At 56.8% G+C, this 18,813-nt stretch overlaps 2 protein-coding genes and 1 pseudogene across 8 annotated transcripts in view; 2 read left to right on the forward strand and 1 right to left on the reverse strand.

Annotated features, from left to right (window-relative positions):
* The window catches only part of TSC2 (TSC complex subunit 2), a 37,427-nt gene extending 36,086 nt beyond the window's left edge, over positions 1 to 1,341 (forward strand). For 4 of the 7 annotated variants that reach the window (XM_023764467.1, XM_023764466.1, XM_023764464.1 and 1 more), the window contains 4 exons: positions 434 to 512; positions 583 to 674; positions 761 to 859; positions 994 to 1,341. In XM_023764467.1, coding sequence (XP_023620235.1) covers positions 434 to 512; positions 583 to 674; positions 761 to 859; positions 994 to 1,158 — 435 coding nt within the window. In that variant the 3' untranslated portion in view covers positions 1,159 to 1,341. The remainder of the gene's footprint in view (positions 1 to 433; positions 513 to 582; positions 675 to 760; positions 860 to 993) is intronic. The other 3 variants (XM_006100904.3, XM_023764468.1, XM_023764469.1) reach the window with 1 other exon arrangement.
* A 4-nt stretch (positions 1,342 to 1,345) lies between these two features.
* The window catches only part of PKD1 (polycystin 1, transient receptor potential channel interacting), a 39,662-nt gene continuing 22,194 nt past the window's right edge, over positions 1,346 to 18,813 (reverse strand). Inside the window, exons 22-46 of the mRNA XM_023764479.1 lie at positions 18,240 to 18,384; positions 17,437 to 18,057; positions 17,117 to 17,273; positions 16,595 to 16,847; positions 16,299 to 16,494; positions 14,464 to 14,634; positions 14,236 to 14,379; positions 13,935 to 14,145; positions 13,713 to 13,839; positions 12,013 to 12,129; positions 11,870 to 11,919; positions 11,048 to 11,232; positions 10,853 to 10,946; positions 6,609 to 6,727; positions 6,330 to 6,532; positions 6,062 to 6,256; positions 5,524 to 5,663; positions 4,998 to 5,110; positions 4,604 to 4,751; positions 4,369 to 4,494; positions 3,954 to 4,128; positions 3,549 to 3,839; positions 3,339 to 3,473; positions 2,962 to 3,264; positions 1,346 to 2,873 (exon numbers count right to left, since the gene is read on the reverse strand). Of these exons, the coding sequence (XP_023620247.1) occupies positions 2,406 to 2,873; positions 2,962 to 3,264; positions 3,339 to 3,473; positions 3,549 to 3,839; positions 3,954 to 4,128; positions 4,369 to 4,494; positions 4,604 to 4,751; positions 4,998 to 5,110; positions 5,524 to 5,663; positions 6,062 to 6,256; positions 6,330 to 6,532; positions 6,609 to 6,727; positions 10,853 to 10,946; positions 11,048 to 11,232; positions 11,870 to 11,919; positions 12,013 to 12,129; positions 13,713 to 13,839; positions 13,935 to 14,145; positions 14,236 to 14,379; positions 14,464 to 14,634; positions 16,299 to 16,494; positions 16,595 to 16,847; positions 17,117 to 17,273; positions 17,437 to 18,057; positions 18,240 to 18,384 (4,887 nt within the window). The 3' untranslated portion in view covers positions 1,346 to 2,405. The remainder of the gene's footprint in view (positions 2,874 to 2,961; positions 3,265 to 3,338; positions 3,474 to 3,548; positions 3,840 to 3,953; positions 4,129 to 4,368; positions 4,495 to 4,603; positions 4,752 to 4,997; positions 5,111 to 5,523; positions 5,664 to 6,061; positions 6,257 to 6,329; positions 6,533 to 6,608; positions 6,728 to 10,852; positions 10,947 to 11,047; positions 11,233 to 11,869; positions 11,920 to 12,012; positions 12,130 to 13,712; positions 13,840 to 13,934; positions 14,146 to 14,235; positions 14,380 to 14,463; positions 14,635 to 16,298; positions 16,495 to 16,594; positions 16,848 to 17,116; positions 17,274 to 17,436; positions 18,058 to 18,239; positions 18,385 to 18,813) is intronic.
* On the forward strand, positions 7,770 to 8,400 carry LOC102433199 (annotated as a pseudogene).

Consider the following 18,813-nt stretch of genomic DNA (forward strand, 5'->3'; position numbering starts at 1 on the left):
GGAGCTGTCAGCGTGTGGAGGGCATCTGAGCCAGGGGCTGGGAGCCTGCAGAGCTACGCGTGCTGCTTTCAGTTGACAATGAGGCAGTTTTCAGCTGGGTGGCAGCAAGTGCCCCAAACAGTGTTGTGTGTATGTGTGTGTATATGTATGTGTGTCTGGGGGGGGTGCTCTGTGACTGTTTAAGATTATGACTGTGAACTTAAACTTTGGCAAATTCATATGCTGGGATCCTGGTGTGGGAGAGGTTGGGTTTTAGAACATAAGGCAGCCAAGAGGACATATACCAGCCCCAGACCCCAGGCTGGATAGGAGGGAGTGTGCAAAAACAGCAGTGGCATCAGCGAGCATCTAGCACTGATGAGCCGCTGCCCTTCATGAGGAAGTGGCAGAAGGTGGCCTTGGTGCTGGGGTGACCCTGCTTCTGTCTGAGCAGGGCCAGTTCAACTTCGTCCACGTGATCATCACCCCCCTGGACTATGAGTGCAACCTGGTGTCGCTGCAGTGCAGGAAAGGTGAGGCCTGGGGCCTGGTGGGGAGGCTTTCGGGGTCCTGAGCCCCATGTGAGTGCTGTGTTTCCCCCAGACATGGAGGGCCTTGTGGACACCAGCGTGGCCAAGATTGTGTCTGACCGAAACCTGCCCTTCGTGGCCCGCCAGATGGCCCTACATGCAAATGTGAGCAGAGGCGGCATCTTGGGCAGGTGGGACAGGCCATAGGTACCACCCACAGAGGACTCACCACTCTGCCCACCCTGCCCCAGATGGCCTCACAGGTGCACCACAGCCGCTCCAACCCCACTGACATCTATCCCTCCAAGTGGATCGCCAGGCTCCGCCACATCAAGAGGCTCCGCCACCGGGTAGGGAGGATGGGCACCTGGTTGCAGAGGTTCCCCCAGACAATGGTGGCTGGCCAGGGTGGGCGCCAATGTTCACCTGGGAGAAAACACGTGCTGCCCTCTGGGCTTGCTGCCAAGGCCTCCTCTCTCCTCAGATCCGTGAGGAAGCCCACTACTCGAACCCCAGCCTGCCCCTGATGCACCCCACGGGCCATGCCAAAGCCCCAGCGCAGGCCCCCGCCGAGCCCATGCCCACCTATGAGACAGGCCAGCGGAAGCGCCTCATCTCCTCCGTGGATGACTTCACAGAGTTCGTGTGAGGCTGCAGCTGGGGCAGTGCCTGGTCCTGGGGGAGCTCACGAAGACGCTGAGGACATGCCCAGGGCTCCTTGCAGCTGCCCTGCTAGACTCCCTGCCCCCTACAAGGCATTGGGCAGCATTTATTTGTGCAAATGAATAAAGTGGTCGTGTGCCCACTGGCCCTCAATGCTCAGACACAGACACAGGTAGCAGTCAGCCAACTCGTTTATTTGACTTTGTCTGTTGGGGGGAGGAGAAGAGGGGCAGGATCAAGGCTGAAGCTTTGGCCATGCCCACAGAGTTAAGGGGGCCCATCAGGTTGTTTTCAAGGCCTCCCCCCTTCAGGAAAGCCTCACACAAGTGTTTGCACACTCCCCTTCCCCAGCCCCGGGAGCCAGCCCCAGGGAGGGGTCTTCCCCCACAGTAGTGCTGTTCCTGATTCAGACCCGACACCAGCAGGCCTGGGCCCTGCCTCTCACTGCCTGGCCTTGGGCAGGGTAGCAAGGCCATGGTGGTGATAAGAACTGCCTAGGGAGTAGCCATGCCCTCAAACAAAAGCCCCAGCACCTGCCCAAGGCCAGACTCAGAAACAAGCAGCAGCTGTCACTTTCTTGGCTCTGGCCATGTGGGCACATGTCTAAGGGAAGGAGGCCAGCTCTGCAGTCCCAGCTCCCCCTCCATGCAGGCAACAGTGGGCACCAGGCCATTGCAGCCACCAGGCCCCTTGGCCCTAGTGAAAAATAGCGACGTACAAAAATATATACATTTTTAACCCCATATAAATTACTGACAATAGACACATAGATGGCAGCTGGAAGTAAGTGCACTCAGCAGGGGACAGGAGAGGTAATAATTTAGGGGGAGGATAAGGGGTGCAGGTTCCCTCCCCGCAGCCTGGATCCTTAGCAAGGGGGAAATGTCTGCCCAGGAGGTGGGGCCGGGCACAGCCCGCTGTACCTGAGGACTTGGGAAATAAATTAGTATCTCAAAGGCCGGGCACTCGGTCCAATACTGCTGTGTCCTCCCACAGGGGGCTGGAGAGGGGACCCTGGGTCCTGACTGGCCACTTGGCCTCTTTAAAGTGCTGAAGCCCACAGAGAGACAAGTGCTGCCCGCTCTCTGGGGGAGCTGCATGCAGCTGTTCTGCCTGGCCCTAGACCTTGAGGGTGGCAGAAAGTAATACTGAGCATTATCTCCTGGGCCCAAGGGGCTGGAGTGAAGCCACAGGCCACCCCGGGGAAAAGGCGTGAGCTCAGGTCCCTGGGGACTAAGTGCTGCTGGGGTGGACCTTGTTCTTGGCCCGGAAAGAGGCCCTGCTGGGGCTTGTAGTCAGGCCGATGCCTCTACTGGCCCGGGCAAGGCGGCTGGGCAAGGCTGACTGCAGGCCTGTGGAGGAGCCAGGGGGCGGTAAGGCTGGGGACCCGCTGGTTCTTCGGCCGTGCAGGCTCTGCAGCCTTCGCTCCAGCTGGTAGACGTCCTCCGTGGCCTGGTTGAGTCGGTCAAACTGGGCAAGTAGGGCCTCGAACACGGCTTGGAGGCGGGAGGGCTCGGGTTCCACCCGTGGCCCTGGCCTGCCTAGGCCCACACCCAGCCCGTCCAGCTGGCTAGAAGAGGTTGAGAGACGGGAGGCATCGGAGTCCCCGGTAGGCGGGGGCACATCTGGGGACGACTTGGAGCCCCTGGATGAGCGGGAGGGCAGTGGCTCCATCCCTTCGAAGCGGACTTTGTGGCGGAACTGGGGGCGGCACAGGGGCTCGGTTAGTCCGGCTGCGCCCTGGTGAGCCCAGGGCGCGTCCCTCTCCCCCCCACTGGGCCGTACCCACCTCCTTGACCTTGCTGAAGCCCATCCAGAGGCGCAGTCGGCGCAGCAACAATTCTACCATCTCGTAGTCCTGTGGCTCCCAAGCCGGGCGGTAGAGCTCCCCACGAAGAGTATGGTACCGCCACCGGAGAAGGACTGCCCCCAGCCTCAGAGCACCCCACAGTCGCAGGGCCCAGAGCCCCGTGCACAGCACAGGGGACAGGCGCCAGGACTCAGGGCACAGGGCTGGCCAACCAGCCCTGGGGCACACCACCAAGAGGGCCTGGGCCGCACTCTTCAGTGAGTCCACGCAAGAGGATACCAGCTATGGGAAAGGTGGCATGAGTCAGGGGTGCACCCCGGGCTAAGCCTCCCCCGAGAGCCCCCCCCATCACCTACCAGAACAGCCAGCTGAGCATAGGCCACCGCGAGCGTCACCAGGCCTAAGGCTGCCCCCAGGAGCTCCGGCAGGGCCCGGCACAGCGTCTTGCCGAAAACCGACCACTGACGCACGAAGCGCAGCTGCTGGGTGGCCTGTGGGCAAGGGGCGTCAGCCGACCAACCCTGGCCCCGCCTGCCCACCCCCGTGCCTGCTGGTCCAGCCCTCACCTTGACCAAGAGCAGGAAAAGCAGCGAGGCGGCCAGACCACGGGCCGCAGCGCTCAGCTGCGCCACCTGCTCAAAGCTGGTGAAGCGGCGCGGGCGGCGGCGCACGAAGCGCGTCCACTGGCGGTCGGCAGCGCCCAGCTGGGCCAGGCGCAGGAGGGCGGCGGCAGCCGTCAGTGCCACCAGCAGCCACCGCGCCCAGGCCCCCGGCCGCGCCAAGCGCACACGCCCCTCCCTGCGCCAGGCACGTGCCTCCGCCACCGAGAAGTACAGTGCGAACAGCAACAGGCTCACCTGCGGAGGTCAAGACCTGAGTGGGCGGTGTCAGGGGGCGCTGTGCCCCGGGGCGGGGCTAGGGTGTGGGCGGCGTCAGAGTGCGCTGGGGGCGGGGCCGGGGGCGGAGCTTACCGTGGTGAGCAGAGGCAATGAGAGGCCTGAGCTCAGGCGCCGCAGCGCAAACGGACGGACGCTGAGGGAGGCCACAGCGTGTCCCGCCACGGGGAACTCGAGGCGCAGTGTGACGGCGGCGTGCAGTCCCACGGCCGGGCTGTAGCGTGTGAGCTCCACGAACACTGCGCGGCTCCTTCTCAGACGGCAGGGGTGAGGAACAGGACAAGGGAGGGGTGAGAGGGCAGGAACCTCCGAGGCAGGGCCTCTGGTGTCCTGGGGGGGGGGGGGCGGTATGTGTGGACTGGGGAGGAAGTGCAGTGACAGATCTGGAGCGGCAAAGCTGGGGAGTGGGAGTAAACTGGGATCTCTGATGAGGGGACCAGGGTTGAGTGGGCCGCAGCAGAGCGAGGCAGCCTGTCTCATGAGCGCCTACCTATTGTCGATCCAGTTGTGCAGCTGCAGAAAGCCCAGCTGCTCGCGGCTCTCCTCCAGGCTCAGCCCCAGCTCCTGCACGTAGCCCCCGCTGTCGTACACAGAGCAGTAGCCCCAGTACCAGACGCTGCAAGTGAGGGGCAGTGTGAGACAGCCCCGCCCTGCAGCAACCTGGGAGCCATGCTGGCTGGATGAGGGGCTCCTCTGGAGAACACCCCAGCCCCTCCTGTGCTCACCCCAGCGCGTCTGGCGCAGAGTAGGCCCACATCTCAGAGCCGTTATGGGCAGCACTCCCCCAGCCAACGCCATAGTCGCTGGTGCTGAAGCCACCTGAAGCTGCTGAGCACGTGTGCGCCCCTGAGTCTGGCCGGTCTGGGCAGAGAGCTGAAATCAGAGGGCGGGGATTGAGCATGACCCAAACAGGATAGCTTACTGCTGACCAGCTCCACATGCTCTCCCCTGAAACCCTCCCAGTAACCTGAAGGTAGATGTCCTGGTCTCACTGACTGATAAGGAAAACGAATCAGGGAGAGGGTAAGGTCACACAGCTAGGGAGTTGAATCAAAACCCTGCCAAAGGCTTCTCTTTGGAAACGAGCAGGGACAAGTGCCAGAGTGGCCCCCAGCTCACCTTCCTTCAGCCGCACCTGCCGCAACCGTGGGGGCCCCAGCTCTGGGCTGGACTGGTTCCCATGGACGTAGGGGAGCAGCACATGGGACATCCACGGCCAGAACTCATCAGACCTGCCCACACCAGAAACAAGTCACATGCTTCGCCCCTCAGCTCCCCGTGCTGCCAGGGGTCAGAGGTCCAGGGAGCACAACTACTGCAAGCCTGGCCCAGCCCAGAGGCTGTCAGTGCATCAGAGGGGATGAGGCATGACCCGTTTCCTTAACCTTGGCCTATTGTCGTTTGGGGAAAGATAACTCTTATGGGCTGTCCTGGGTGCCGTAGCACGTTCAGCAGTATCTCTGGTCACTACCCATTGCCAGCAGCACCCACTTCAGTCGTGATAACCAAAAATGTGTCAAGACCCTTCCCAATGTCCCTTGGGGGCTGAGCTGGACCAAGGGCAGGATCACGGTGAACCCTGGTTGGCATCAGCACCACCCGGGCCCAGCAAACAGATGTGTACATGCGTCCAGGGTGTCCGTACCGGGTGATGGCCAGGAAGGCCTGGCTATCTAGCTCCTGCCTGATGGCACTTTGCAGGCGGTAGGCGTGGCTGTGGCACGAGGCGTCCCCATAGTTGGCCAGCAGTGTCACCAGCAGGAAGAGCATGTACACCAGGAGGCTCTGGGGGACAGGGACGGCCTCGTGTCAGCCAATCCCCGCCCAGCTGCCGTAACGGCGAGGTTCTGGGCAGCCAACCGCCCACGGCCAGGGCGCCCAGCACCGAGAAGGGCAGCACAGACACCCCACCTGGGGGCAGACACATGATCCACGGAAGGCCAGGGAAGCCACACCTAGGGCCCTGCCAGAACAGGCAGAAGCAGGCACTGGAGGTGGGTACAAGGGGCAGAGCAAGGACTAGGGGCATCAGGAGTTGGGGTGAAGGGAGGGAGATGGACCCAGGCTGCAGAGCCCTAGGGCCTTTGGAGAGGAAGGGGTGCATGTGAGGTTTTTGAGAAGAGGCTGCACTGGCCAAGAGGCAAAGAGGGTGGGCAGGCACTGGCCACGACAGCCTGACTCACCCGCAGCATTTTGTGTAGCCTCTTGACTTTTCGGGCTTCCTCCTTTGCCAGAAAGAGCGCAAAGCCGTGTGGGGGCCGCACACGGGGCACACGCTCGCTCACAGGTGTCACCGCCGGGCTCTCCACCAGGGTGTCATCCTCATCAGGGTGCAGCCGCTTGGCCACCAGGGAGAAGTACAGGGCTTCCAGCAGAACCTGAGCCAGGGGAGGCATCAGAGAGGCCCACGCGTGCCAGAGGCTGGCAGCCTGGCCCCCGCATCCCACTCACCTTGAGCGGCTCCCAGCCGAGGAACGAGGCCAGGAAGCTGGAGCTGCTTGAGAGGAGCCACATGACACTCACGCCAGGGGGGAAGCTGGCACCGACCCACCCCGAGACTCCCACGGCCACAGCCACCAGCAGCAGGCTGAGCCCATGGGCCAGGGGTGCACACCAGGCCGGCAGCAGTCGCTTCCGCAGGCCCTCCACCAGCCCTGGGGAGGCAGAGACAGGTGGTGACCGGGGGCCCAGAGGGAGGGCAGGGAGGGGCATCCTGGGGACACGGCGCACCTGTCCTGGCGAGCTTTGCTGACGGGGGCTGCTCCCACATCGGGCCTGGGCTGGGGAGGCCGCTCTCCCCCCGTCTCCGCAGCATCAGCATCTCCATCTTCTCCCCAGGAGCGCTGGACCTGAGGCACAGGAGGGGAGCAGCGGACACTCACCTGGCGGCCCACACACTGTCCACCTCATCTGAGGCAGTTCCTTGAGCTTCGCTGGGCCTTGCCCCTCACTCCCGCCCCAGGTCCTGACAGACTGTCTCTAAACCCCTCACTTCCTGCTTACTCCATCAGCCTTGCCCCATAACTCTGTGACCTGTCCTGCCACCACTCCAGCAGCCATCGCCTTTACAGCAGGACTCCAGCAGCGTCCCCCTGCCCGCTCTTCACACCAGCAAACCACGACTGGCTTCCAGTGAGCACTGCCCACGCCTCGGGCCTTCCTCCTCCGCCTCCCGCTGCTCACGGTGCACAGAGAGCCCTGTGCTCGTGCACCTTTGTAACCTAACACTAACTTTTGAACGAGGACGTATGTTTTACAAATTCCAATAGTACACAGCACTCCATGGGACCCACACACTGCGTGTCTCTCATGGTGCCACCGGCCTTCCCAGCGCCAGAGCTGCTACCCTGGAGAGAGAATGAGAGGAAATGGGGAGAAAGAAGAAAGGGGGCGAGGGGGGCAGGACCGGGCAGGCACTTACTGAGCAGGCAGTGCACACACTCAGGGTGATGTCTGCACAGCTGTGCCGATTACAGAAACAGAAGAGAACAGGCCCCACAATCTCAGAACCTGCCTGCCACGGAGCTACCCTGAATATTTCTAGTTTATGCATCTCCTAGAGCAGTGGTCGGCAAACTCATGAGTCAACAGAGCCAAGTATCAACAGTACAACGATTGAAATTTCTTTTGAGAGCCACATTTTTTAAACTTAAACTATATAGGTAGGTACATTGTTATTAACTTAATTAGGGTACTCCTAAGGCTTAGGAAGAGCCACACTCAAGGGACCAAAGAGCCGCATGTGGCTCGCAAACCGCAGTTTGCCGACCACGGTCCTAGAGGATCAAAGGCAACATTGTCCAGGGGAGTGGGAGATCACAGAGGATAGCAGTGCCAAATTCTCCTTATAAAAGTAGCATAAACTATTTGTAGAAAGTAGGTTAATAATAAATAGAGAACAGAAAAGACAAGGTGGAGCGACAGGGAGTAGACATGTCCCACATGAAGTGTGAGGACCAGGAGCCACAGCCGTTGGAGGAGAGCAAGGAGCAGCAGCAGGACACGGAGGCCGCCAAGAGGAAGCTGGTGGGGCAGCCAGAAGTCGGGTTCCTAGCCCTATTGCCGCCTCCAGGGCCAGTCGCCAGCTGCTGCTGATGGATGGGAAGTCAGGACCCTCCTTTTCCTCTCTGGGCTTGAGCATCAAGATCCTGAAGGAGAGGGCCCAGGAGCTGATCGCAAACATCAACCAGAGCAGGCAGGACCATGCACTCACGACCAACTTCAGGCACAGCCTCAAGATCAAGGTTTTGGACCTGACAGCAGCTGGAGGAGAGGATGCATCAGCTTTATAATTACAAGATCATTCAGGAAAGGTTCCAAGAGTTCACCCAGAAAAGGGCCAAGATCAGCCATTTGGAAACAGAACTCAGACACTGTGGAGACCATGTACGGAGACCTGAGACCTGTGTGTCCAGGTAGAGCTCCTGCTTTGGATGAAAACAAGCCCATGAAGATGGTGAATGCTGACAGCTTCTGAGTCACCTCTCAATGACCGACACCGAGAAGGCTCCGAGGCCACCACTCCAGCCACTTAGAAAGCTCTACAGTGATCTCAGCGCGCGCACACACACACACACACACACACACACACACCCCACACACAAAGGCAGCGAGTCCAGCCACCGCCATGGGCCCAGCTGTGGTGTCCCCAACATGTGGCAAATTTACCCCACCCCAGCCCTACACAGTTCATTAAACATTTGAATTTCGAAAGAGAGAGAACAGATACTTAATACCTGCATTTCCATCATGACAGGAGCAGTATTGTTACAGTTATTTCTAATCCCTTTTCTATATGTTCATGTTTATATTTCACATGTGTGTATAAACATGTATCAAATCATATAGTGGATATAACATAGAATACACACAAATTTACATTCAACTCTAAGCCGCATGACAGCCAGCAAAGACTATGTTTGCTGTTGGATAGCATTCACCGATTTCTTCAGTCACCCAACAAGTATGTCGATGCCCTAGAAATATAGGCACTATTCTAAGCACTGAGTGAAAAGAACAAAGTGCATAAACTTACAATGTGCACATAGTAGTGGGGGAAGCAAACATTAAGCATGAACATTGCTTACTGTATGGGAAGCAGGGGAGGGGACCGAGGCCTACCTATGTGTGTGTGTGCGTGCACACGCATGTGCACACGTGCATGGGTCCATGTTATTGCACCTTACTGCCTTTGCTTAAGGCAGGAAGGAAGGTTCTGGTTAGGCAGCTTTGAGTGAAGACCTGAAGGAAGTAGACCATGAAGCTCTTGTCTTGGGGAGGAGCAGGCTAGGCAGAGGGAGCAGCAGAAACAAAAGATGGAGGCGGAAGAGTGAGGGATGTTGTAGCCGGAAGGAAGTGGGTAACAGAGGGAAGGTGGCAGGAAAGGACTTGGGAAGGTGTGGAGCCTGGCTGGGTACGGCTGTGAGGCACGTAAGGGGTGCACCCAGTCCTGGTGGGCACCTCCAAGTTGCCCCGATGACATTTCCCTCCTGGCATGACACCCCTACGTAGTTTCCTCCCAGGGAGAAACCAAGAGGACCTTGTGGAATGACAGTGTGTGACTAACGAGGCTGACCATCGAGGGAGCTGACCATCCACTCTGGGGACTGGCTGCCACGCTGTGGGGACGCTTGGGCAGCTCAATGGTGTGGTCCAGACGGAGAAGCTGAGGCCTCCCACCAACAGCCAGCACCAAGATGCCCGTCATCTGAGCTGTTTTAAGCCCGGAATTTTGGGGTAACCCATTATGCAGCCATAGCTAACCAGTGCCCAGGAAGGCCGTGACAGGGCCTGCCTCACGGAGCAGACTCTCTCTGGTGCCGATGGAGCACTCTGCTAAGGTGGCCCTGGAGTGGACCAGGCAGAAGATGACGCCTGGATGGAAGGGGCACGGGCAGGTGGAGAGAAGACTTGTGTGAAGAAGGATGCAGAAAGGAGTCAAGGATGAAGCTACAATTTTTGGCTGGGGGTGGCACTGTCTCAGGGGGGAAGTAAGTGCTCAGTGCTCAGTGCATGTTAAGTCTGTACTGCACACTAACTGTCCACGAGGAGAAGCTGTGGGCAGACGGTCGGTGTCTGAGCAGGGATCCGCAGGGGGTGTGCTGCTGCAGGTATTCGGGTATTTGGGGTGGTCAGCTTACAATTACTACCCTAGAATCTCCCTATGTTACAGTTTTTAATCAACTGGCATTTCTTCATAAAAATGCCATCATGTCATGGTTATCTGTCTTCATAAAATGACTGGAGAAACTTTCCCTTTTTCTCTGTGTTCTGGGACCATTTGTGCATCTCAGTAATTTTTGGTTGCTTGAAATTAGAAAAGTTAAAGGAATAGAAATATAGATATTAAAATAAATACGAGAAAAGAAGCAAAGTGCCTGACCAGTGTTTCTCAGTGGTTAGAGCACCAGCCTGCGCACTCAAGGATCCCAGGTTCGATTCCCAGTCAAGGGCACGTATCTGATTTGCAGGTTCGATCCCCAGCCCTGGTCGGGCCGTGTGCAGGAGGCAACCAATCGATGTGTCTCTCTCACATCAATGTTTCTCTCTTTCCCTCCCTCCCTCTTCCCTTCCACTCTCTCTAAAAAGCAATGAAAAAGATATCCTTGGGTAAGGGTTAACGACAACAACAAAAAGTAGCAGTGAGTTCCTAGTGAATCTTGTTACTAAATTGGAAACAAGTCGTCTCAAAAGAAAAAAATGGGACATTTAAAAACCTGACGATTCTTATCACAGCCACCCTTTCTGTTCCTCAAATGTCCCTCCTCCTGCTATACTAAAGGGAACATTTGCTGGGCCACGGCTGACCCCAGGAAGTCCTTTCAACCAATGAGGGACTCAGAGGTCAAACGTTACCCCAGCTCCACACTGGGGCCATGGGGCTGGACAACATGAGGCCAGTCCATGCAGGAAGCAGGGCTTCTTGGCCTGGGTCCCCTTCACATGCCTCCACCCCCCAGGAGCTGGGCACTCACAGGCCGGTGAGTAGATCCGTTTCTACTTGAGTGTCCTGGGTGGGGGCCAGGCTGCTGACCCCTTCAGCCAGGATCTGCCGGATCAGGTCTTCATCTAAAGAAAGCAGGATGTGTCATCAGGGAGCTGGGCTCCTCCCACCCTGAGCCCTAGAACCCTCCTGGGAGAACTTATGGGTGTCTCCCATTCCTGCTCACCTGAAGCTGAGAAGTATTTGGCAGGTGAGGAGGGGCTGACCAGGGAGAGACTGTCCTCCTCAGGGCCCAGAATGTGGCCCATCCGACCCCGTGCCAGCCGCTGCAGGGTGCTGCCCATGATGGACGGGTCACTCAGCAAGTCTGGCCAACTGAGCGTGCCTTCGCTGGATGGCCAGCACACTAGGCTATAGATGACACAGGTCAGCAGGGGGAGCCCAAGGAAACACGTCTGCACATCCAGTCACACACGGATACATGGGGCTTCTGAGCAAACACCCCCCTGGAACAGTGTGTGACAACACAAAGGGCCAACAAACACTGGACGAGGACACACGACAGCACATGCAGCCCAGGTAACCATGACATGGCACACACGCAGCCCAGATACCCATGACATGGCACACATGCAGCCCAGATACCCATGACATGGCACACACTCAGCCCAGATAACCATGACATGGCACACATGCAGCCCAGGTAACCATGACATGGCACACACGCAGCCCAGATACCCATGGCATGGCACACATGCAGCCCAGATACCCATGACATGGCACACACGCAGCCCAGATACCCATGGCATGGCACACATGCAGCCCAGATACCCATGACATGGCACACACGCAGCCCAGGTAACCATGACATGGCACACATGCAGCCCAGACACCCATGACATGGCACACACGCAGCCCAGGTAACCATGACATGGCACACATGCAGCCCAGGTAACCATGACATGGCACACACGCAGCCCAGGTAACCATGACATGGCACATGCAGCTGACCTACACCAAGGTCCACATTTTCTCTAGGGGCCCCCACCTTTTGGAATCGTCCAGAAATAAGTCACTTTTCATTTGTCCAGCAAAGGCCTATTGAAAAGTACAGACAGAGCCTCAGACTCCAAGCTGCCCAGAGGCAGTGAGACCCACCCAACCCAGGCAGGGCCCGTCGGGAGCCCTCACCTCAGCACGGAGCCCAGGGAAGGTGAGGAAGGAGCTGTCCAGCACAGAGGAGTCCAGGTAGCTGTCCATGTCCAGGACCTGCTGCCCTGTGGGTGTGGGGTTTGGGGCCCCAGCCACCTGCAGGGAGAGGCAGGTAGTCAGCAGGGGCAGTTCTAGCTCCTATTTCAGGGAGACATGCAACCTCCTAAGCAGGCGGAGTCTAGACTAGTTTTTCCTAGAGAATGTTCTAGAATGACGCACACATTCTATACCTGCACTGTCACCGCAGCCTAAGCATGTCAAACTCGCAACTCATCAACGAATATTTTTGCGGCCCAGCCATTATAACAGCATATAAGAAACGTCTTAATAAAAATTTCGTAACTTAATTTTTACAATATCCTGTTATACATAATTATTAATAATGAACTACAATATTAGCTAATGACTGTTTACTGTAATTGTGTTGCAGCCATTTCCCTTACACGCAGGCACACCATTTCTCTCCACTAATACTAGCAGCGAATATTTTAGCAGCTGATTGCCACGTCATTAGTCTTGTACTGACTTGTTTGGTGTGTGCAATAGGAAATGTATCGCTTTTGGAGAACAAGAAAAATAGGTTTATTTGCATTTTGCTTATTAATTTGTGCAGTTATTCAGTGTCTGGTAAGTTAATGTTCAAGAAAAAATATTAATTTTTATTAAGATGTTCTATTATTTTGTGTTAATGACTACTCATTTATTTCAGCCCTTTGTATTCAGCATGTATCGAAATAAACCTGTTTCCATGAAAATTGAAGCTTTTGTTTTTTTGCGGCCCACATAAACTTAAACCTTGTTTATTTGGCCCGTGTTAGCCTTTGAGTTTGACATGCTTGCAGTAACCACTACAGAGCACTTCAAATGTGGCTGGAGCAACTGAGGAACCAAGGTGTTGATCCTATCCTATATAATAAAAGGCTAATATGCAAATTGTCCCCTCAACCAGTAGTTCAACCAGGGGGTGGGGGCCGCAGGCAGCTGGCCGGCCAGTTTGGCCCCAATTGGGGAGGGCCAGCCAGACCCCACCTGTGCATGAATTTGTGCACCGGGCCTCTAGTTTAAATATAAACAGCTGCATATGGCTAATATCACTGTACTGGATTCCTGGGGAACATCTCTCTTGGTCATGTGTATGGTCCTCTTATGAGCTGCTGGATTTGATTTGCTATTTTGTTGAGGATTTTTGCCTGCATATTCCTAACGAGAGTGGTCTGTGGCGCCCTTGTCTGGCTGTGGTGTTAGGGCCATGCTGGCCTTGTGGGGTGAGTTAGGAAGTGCCCTTCTGCTTTTGAGCCTGGGAAGAACTGCTGATTCTTCTGTAACTGTTTGGTATAATCACCAGTGAGGCCATCTGGGCTTCTCTTCATAGGAGGTTTTAAATTCAACCTCTGTACTTGCTACATGTGTGCTCAGGTTTTCTATTTCTCCTTGAGGCAGTTTTGGTAGTTTGTCTTCCTAGGAACTTGTTTGTTTCTTCTGAGTTATCAGTCCTGTTAATTTCTGTGCTGTTGGTGGTGACATCCCCTCATTCATTCATCATTTCAACAACTGTATTTCTCCTTTCCTCCAGCTGAAGGCCTTGCTGATTTTCCCTCTTTAGCTGCCATGCTGGACAGCACAGCCCTCTGCACAGGCAATGAGGCTCTATTCTCCAGGCTCCGAGGTTCCCAGCCCACCTTGCTCCGGGACATCCGGAAGAGGAACAGGATAACCAGGTAGATGGGGTAGACAACCACACTGGACACTAGGCCAACGGCGATCGTGTCAACACTCAGCGGAATCAGACTGGACACAGGCCCCGAGCTATGTGGCAAGAGAGGAGAGACCTGGCTAGGTTAGGCCGGGAGGGGCAGAGGGGTTGGGCAGAGGGAGTACATCTGAACCCCCAAGGCACCCACCTGTAGGCAGTGTCTCCCACGACCCCATACCACACCGCATTGGCACCCAGGAACAGGCAGATGAGGAGAACACAGCAGGTGGCCCGCTGGACGCGAGTGAAGCGGCTTCGTGGCGGCCGGTCCCATATGGAGAGCCAGATGTGCTTGTCAAAAAAGCCACGCTGGAGCTCAGCCACCAGGAGGCGCTGGAACCGCCGAAGGGCTGCGTCACCTAGAGAAAGGGCACAGATGGGGTTCCAGGAGGCCAGAGGGCTGGCTCCTCCTCCAGCCTCAGGGTGCGACAGGGGTAGCAGGCCCTTACTCGCTGCCAGCACCTCCTTCTCCACCAGGCCCCCATTAGCCTCAGTCTCCACTGACAGCCAGTCGTTGACCAAGAAGAAAGTGCTGCGGGCAGTCTGCAGATCCCTGACGATGACGTGCTGCAGGAACCAGGCGGGACTGAGCCCTGCAGAGGGGGCAGGAGCTGGGTCAGGGCGGCAGAGTGCCAGTCGGGAAGGGGAGAGGGGCAGGAGCAGGTGCCCACTCAGACCTTTGTTGTCGTGCCACACTCGGATCTTCCACACACTGCCCAGGCTGTGCGGGGTGGCAATCTGGAAGATGTCCAAACTATTGCGGTGAAAGGCTCTGTCCCCATCCAGGTGCCGGTGGCCACTCCGGCTGTCCGCCCCATACAGCATGATGCCCACATGTGCCGTGGTGCCTGGGGATGGAAGGGGAGGCGGTAGGACTCTAGGTTTGCTGCCCACCAGCCGATTTTTCCTGTCTTCCTTCATTCAAGCATAGGCAGTCCTCACTCTGCTCAGCTCTTACGAACACAAATCTCAGTTACCTAATTTGTTAAGTAAACACAGCCCCAATGACATGATTCATATGTTAGATATGACGGTATGTTAACTGTAACTGTGTGAAATATAAACTTGGCTGCTAGCTCTTCAGTCCACTGTGTAAATAAGGGATGCACAGCCTGATCAGTGGCCATCGCTCACTTCTCCCAAAGCCGCTGATGACGGTCACGGTGCGTCTTTCAGTTCCCACAGACCCCCCAGTGTGTAACGGTGCTGCCTCCTGGTCTCCCCAAAAGGAAGCCACCTGTGTTTTACAAGAATGAGCCATCAAAGCAGGGCACTGGCCGGCAAAGAGGAAAGTACAGCAAATAAATGAAAAACGGTAATGCTGGATGTCAACTCTGAATCCAAGGTAAATGAACCACTGAAGCAGCAGCCATGGGAGTGCGGACCCTGCCGGAGGCTCTAGAAAGGCCGTCAGCGACAAACTTTCCAGCATAAATAAGGACAGTGGCTGTGACAAAATGGACAATGATGTTACAGAACAAATATGGGGGCAAAAACTTCATATTAAAAGAACTCTCCAAGGTATTTCATGATATGGAGAGTGCAAACGAGAAATGTTAGGTTCAGTGGTTCTCAACCTGTGGGTCGTGACCCCTTTGGCGGTCGAACGACCCTTTCACAGGGGTCGCCTAAGACCATCCTGCATAGCAGATATTTACATTACGATTCATAACAGTAGCAACATTACAGTTTTGAAGTAGCAACGAAAATAATTTTATGGTTGGGTCACAACATGAGGAACTGTATTTAAAGGGCCAGAAGGTTGAGAACCACTGTGTTAGACTATGGCCTTTCACCAGGGCACAGAAAGATGGTCACTCCATATTGTGAGTTACATGAGAAAATACTGTTAAACTAGTCTTGGTAAGTTTTTCACAAAGAAATAAAACACTTTAATTCCCAGTGTGTCTGTTTTAAGTATGCTGTACTAACTAAATGTTTCAAGTTATACTGTACTGTTTATAACCAATGGTTTTTACCATCTTGGAAATAATCTTTATTGTTTTCACAATGATTTATTATCATTTAATAATCATTTTCTGCCCTGGCTGGTGTGCTAAGTGGTTAGAGCATCAGCCTGCAGACCGCAGGGTCACGGGTTCAATTCCTGGTCAAGGGCATGTACCTGGGTTGCAGGTTCATTCTCTGGCCCTAGTCAGGGCGCATGCAGGAGGCAACCAATTGATGTGTTTCTCTTTCTCCCCTTCCCTCCCTCTCTAAAAAAAAAGTCAATGGAAAAATATCCTCAGGTGAGGATTAACAAAAAAATAACAACAAAATAATTTCCTCTTCGGATCACTGAGCTTGCTTTCACATGCCCTGCGCTCACTAGCAGGTCCTGTGTGACCGGACAAAGCAGGACCATCCAGGCCGACAGCACCTGCTGCACAGAGACTGTCCTCCTTCTCAGGAAGGGTGACAACCTGTCCACAGGTCACAGCGTTATGTCAAGTGAGCCCTGTTCTGTCATCTATGAGGACGATCGCTATCAAAGAAAGTGGCCTCCCCTCACCTGAGCCTCGGCCCCAGCCAGTCTTGACCAGGATCTCGTACTTGAAGCGGCCCCCCTTCCCACAGAAAGGGATGACGCGGACCCGGCTAACGTCGAGCTGGTCCAGCTTACGGAGGATCACAGCCGTCACCACGTAGGTCACCAGGCACATGGCACACGTCAGCAGGACGACGTAGTTCACGTCCAAGGCCGGCTCCTGGGGAGACAGAGCCGTCAGGCGCGGGAAGCATGGCCCCTGCCTCACAGTCTCAGGATGGAGCTGGGCCCACACTGCTCAGGACCATGGCCCCACTCACAGGGAAGATGAAGTGGACGTGGCTGGGGGGCACGAAGAGGCTGGCTCCGAAGGCCGTGAGGTGGCGGGTGAGGCAGACAGCCTGGCTGGGCGAGGTCTCCTCCAGGGGCACCAGCCCCTCCGTCCGCCACATCATCTCCTTCTCACTGAAGTACTGGCACAGGGACGTGTAGAGGCCCACAGACACTTCCAGCGCAGACCAGCGGAAGTGGCTGGTCAGGTTCAGGTAGTAACTCCCGCCCAGGTCTCGGGTCCTGTAGAAGCAGGGGGATGTCACAGCCACACCCTGCCCGCCCCTGGTCTCACGTCACCGCAGTATTCTCAGCCACAGCCACGCTCACCATTCACGGCCAGGCCTGGCCACACCCCAGTCACTCTGCTGCACACCTGCTCCCGCAGGGAGCCCACGCGACCTTGGCACATACGGTTCTCATCGTGTCCAGCTCGCCCACCCCTGACACCGAGTCCTGGTCCGGTTTGTCAGACCCAGTGGCCCAGCATGTAGGCCACTCCCGGTCCTCACCCAGGAGCGATGAAAAAGGTGTAGGGCCTGTGGTCCTTGCCCACCAGCGCCTCCAGGCTGATCTTCCTGCTGGCCGAGCAGTTGTGCTCATTGGGCCAGGGCGCCGAGTGCAGGTAGACAGCCAGGTAGGGCTCAGGCTCCTCAGACAGGTAGTGCTCTGGGGGCGGCATGTATAGGGTCAGATGACCACCCACCTGGGCGACACCCCCGAGAGCCCCTGAACCCTCCCTCCTGAATGGCTAGAGGAACTCCGTGCGGGGAAACGGCTCCTGCTCCTCCCTGGCTCCCCCGCAGCCCACTGCCCGGCCCATGGCACCCACCGTTCAGCACCGTGTAGGTGAGCTGTAGGTGTAGCCCGGCCTCAGGTTTGCTGTGGTTGGGGGTGACCACTGCACTGACCGAGGCCCGGGGCGGGACGACGGCGGAACCAGCAGGGATGCGGTGGACCCGGGCAGCCTGGTCAGGGCTGTTGGGCACCTTCACGGTGATGGCACGCTCCGAGGCCAGCTGCCCAATGGGGATCTGGGTGCCAGCCTGCGTCTGGAAGGCCATAGATGCCACCTTGGTGGAGACGGTGTAGTTGCTTATGTAGCCAAAGGGAAAGGGGTTGGAGTCAACAAGGAAGATGAGCTGCACCACGTCGCTGAGGTTGGACAGAGCCCCACTGAAGGCGGCAGGGATGGAGAAGTGGCAGCCGGGGCCCGAGGCATTGCCCTGGCACAGCAGGCTCAGTGGGTCTGAGCGCTTGCCCTGTGCCACAATCTCCTCGCCCACCAGGGTCAGGGGCTCCTCATTGAGCACTCGGGAGCGCATGAGGATGCACATGAGGGCTGACGACAGGTTATAGGCCCTGGATGCCACCCTCAGTGCAGGCGGCTCAGCCCCCAGCTCTGAGGGCTGCAGGTCCTGCACGTTTGAGTTGGACAGGTGGATGAGGTCGCCTGTGGATGGAGGAGACATGGGGGGTGAGGTTGGGAGGAGAGGTGGGAGGGTTGGGGGACAGGTTGGTAGGAAGAACTGTGACAGGGAAGAAGGGTTGGGGGAGAGAAATGGAGCAGCGGCAGGGGGGCAGAAAGGTGGAGGAATGGAGGAGTCCCATGTGGTCCCCGGCCCCAGCCCACACCTGTGATGTTGAGGATGCTGTCGGCAATGGCGGTGGGTGTCCCAGTGCCCGCGGTGGTCTCGGCCTGCAGGACGCGCATCATGGCCTCCAGCTTGTGCAGTGTCTTCTGTAGGCATGGGCGGCACACAGGCTCCCTGCTGGCCACCTGTAGGGAACCCAGGCCATGTCCAGCCTCGCTCCAGCCTGGTAGCTCCCTCTTAAGCTCCTGGCCCAGCTTAACTCCATCACATTCACTGTGATTCTGGGGTGACCTCCATGACCACAGCCTGTTTGTTTCCATCGGGTCTCTCCAAACCACCCCAAACACAGCTTCCCCCACATGCCTCCCTGTTGAGAGCCTTCCTGGGGCTCCTCCCTACCTACAGCAAAACCCAAGGTAATATGGCCCTACTGGCCACCCCAGCCACACAAATAGCCACAAAGGCCACATGGCAGACAGGGAGACTCCCAGAAGGCTCTTTGCTCCTCTGCTAAGGACTCTGTAGCAACCCTGGCACTTGAGGTACAGTGCCCCACACCCCATCAAGATGTGGCCCAGCCCAGCAGCTCCCGGTTCCTAGGCGAGGTGGCGGGC

The sequence above is a fragment of the Myotis lucifugus genome, unplaced genomic scaffold, assembly GCF_000147115.1.
Source record: "Myotis lucifugus unplaced genomic scaffold, Myoluc2.0 scaffold_332, whole genome shotgun sequence".
Lineage (NCBI taxonomy): Eukaryota > Metazoa > Chordata > Mammalia > Chiroptera > Vespertilionidae > Myotis > Myotis lucifugus.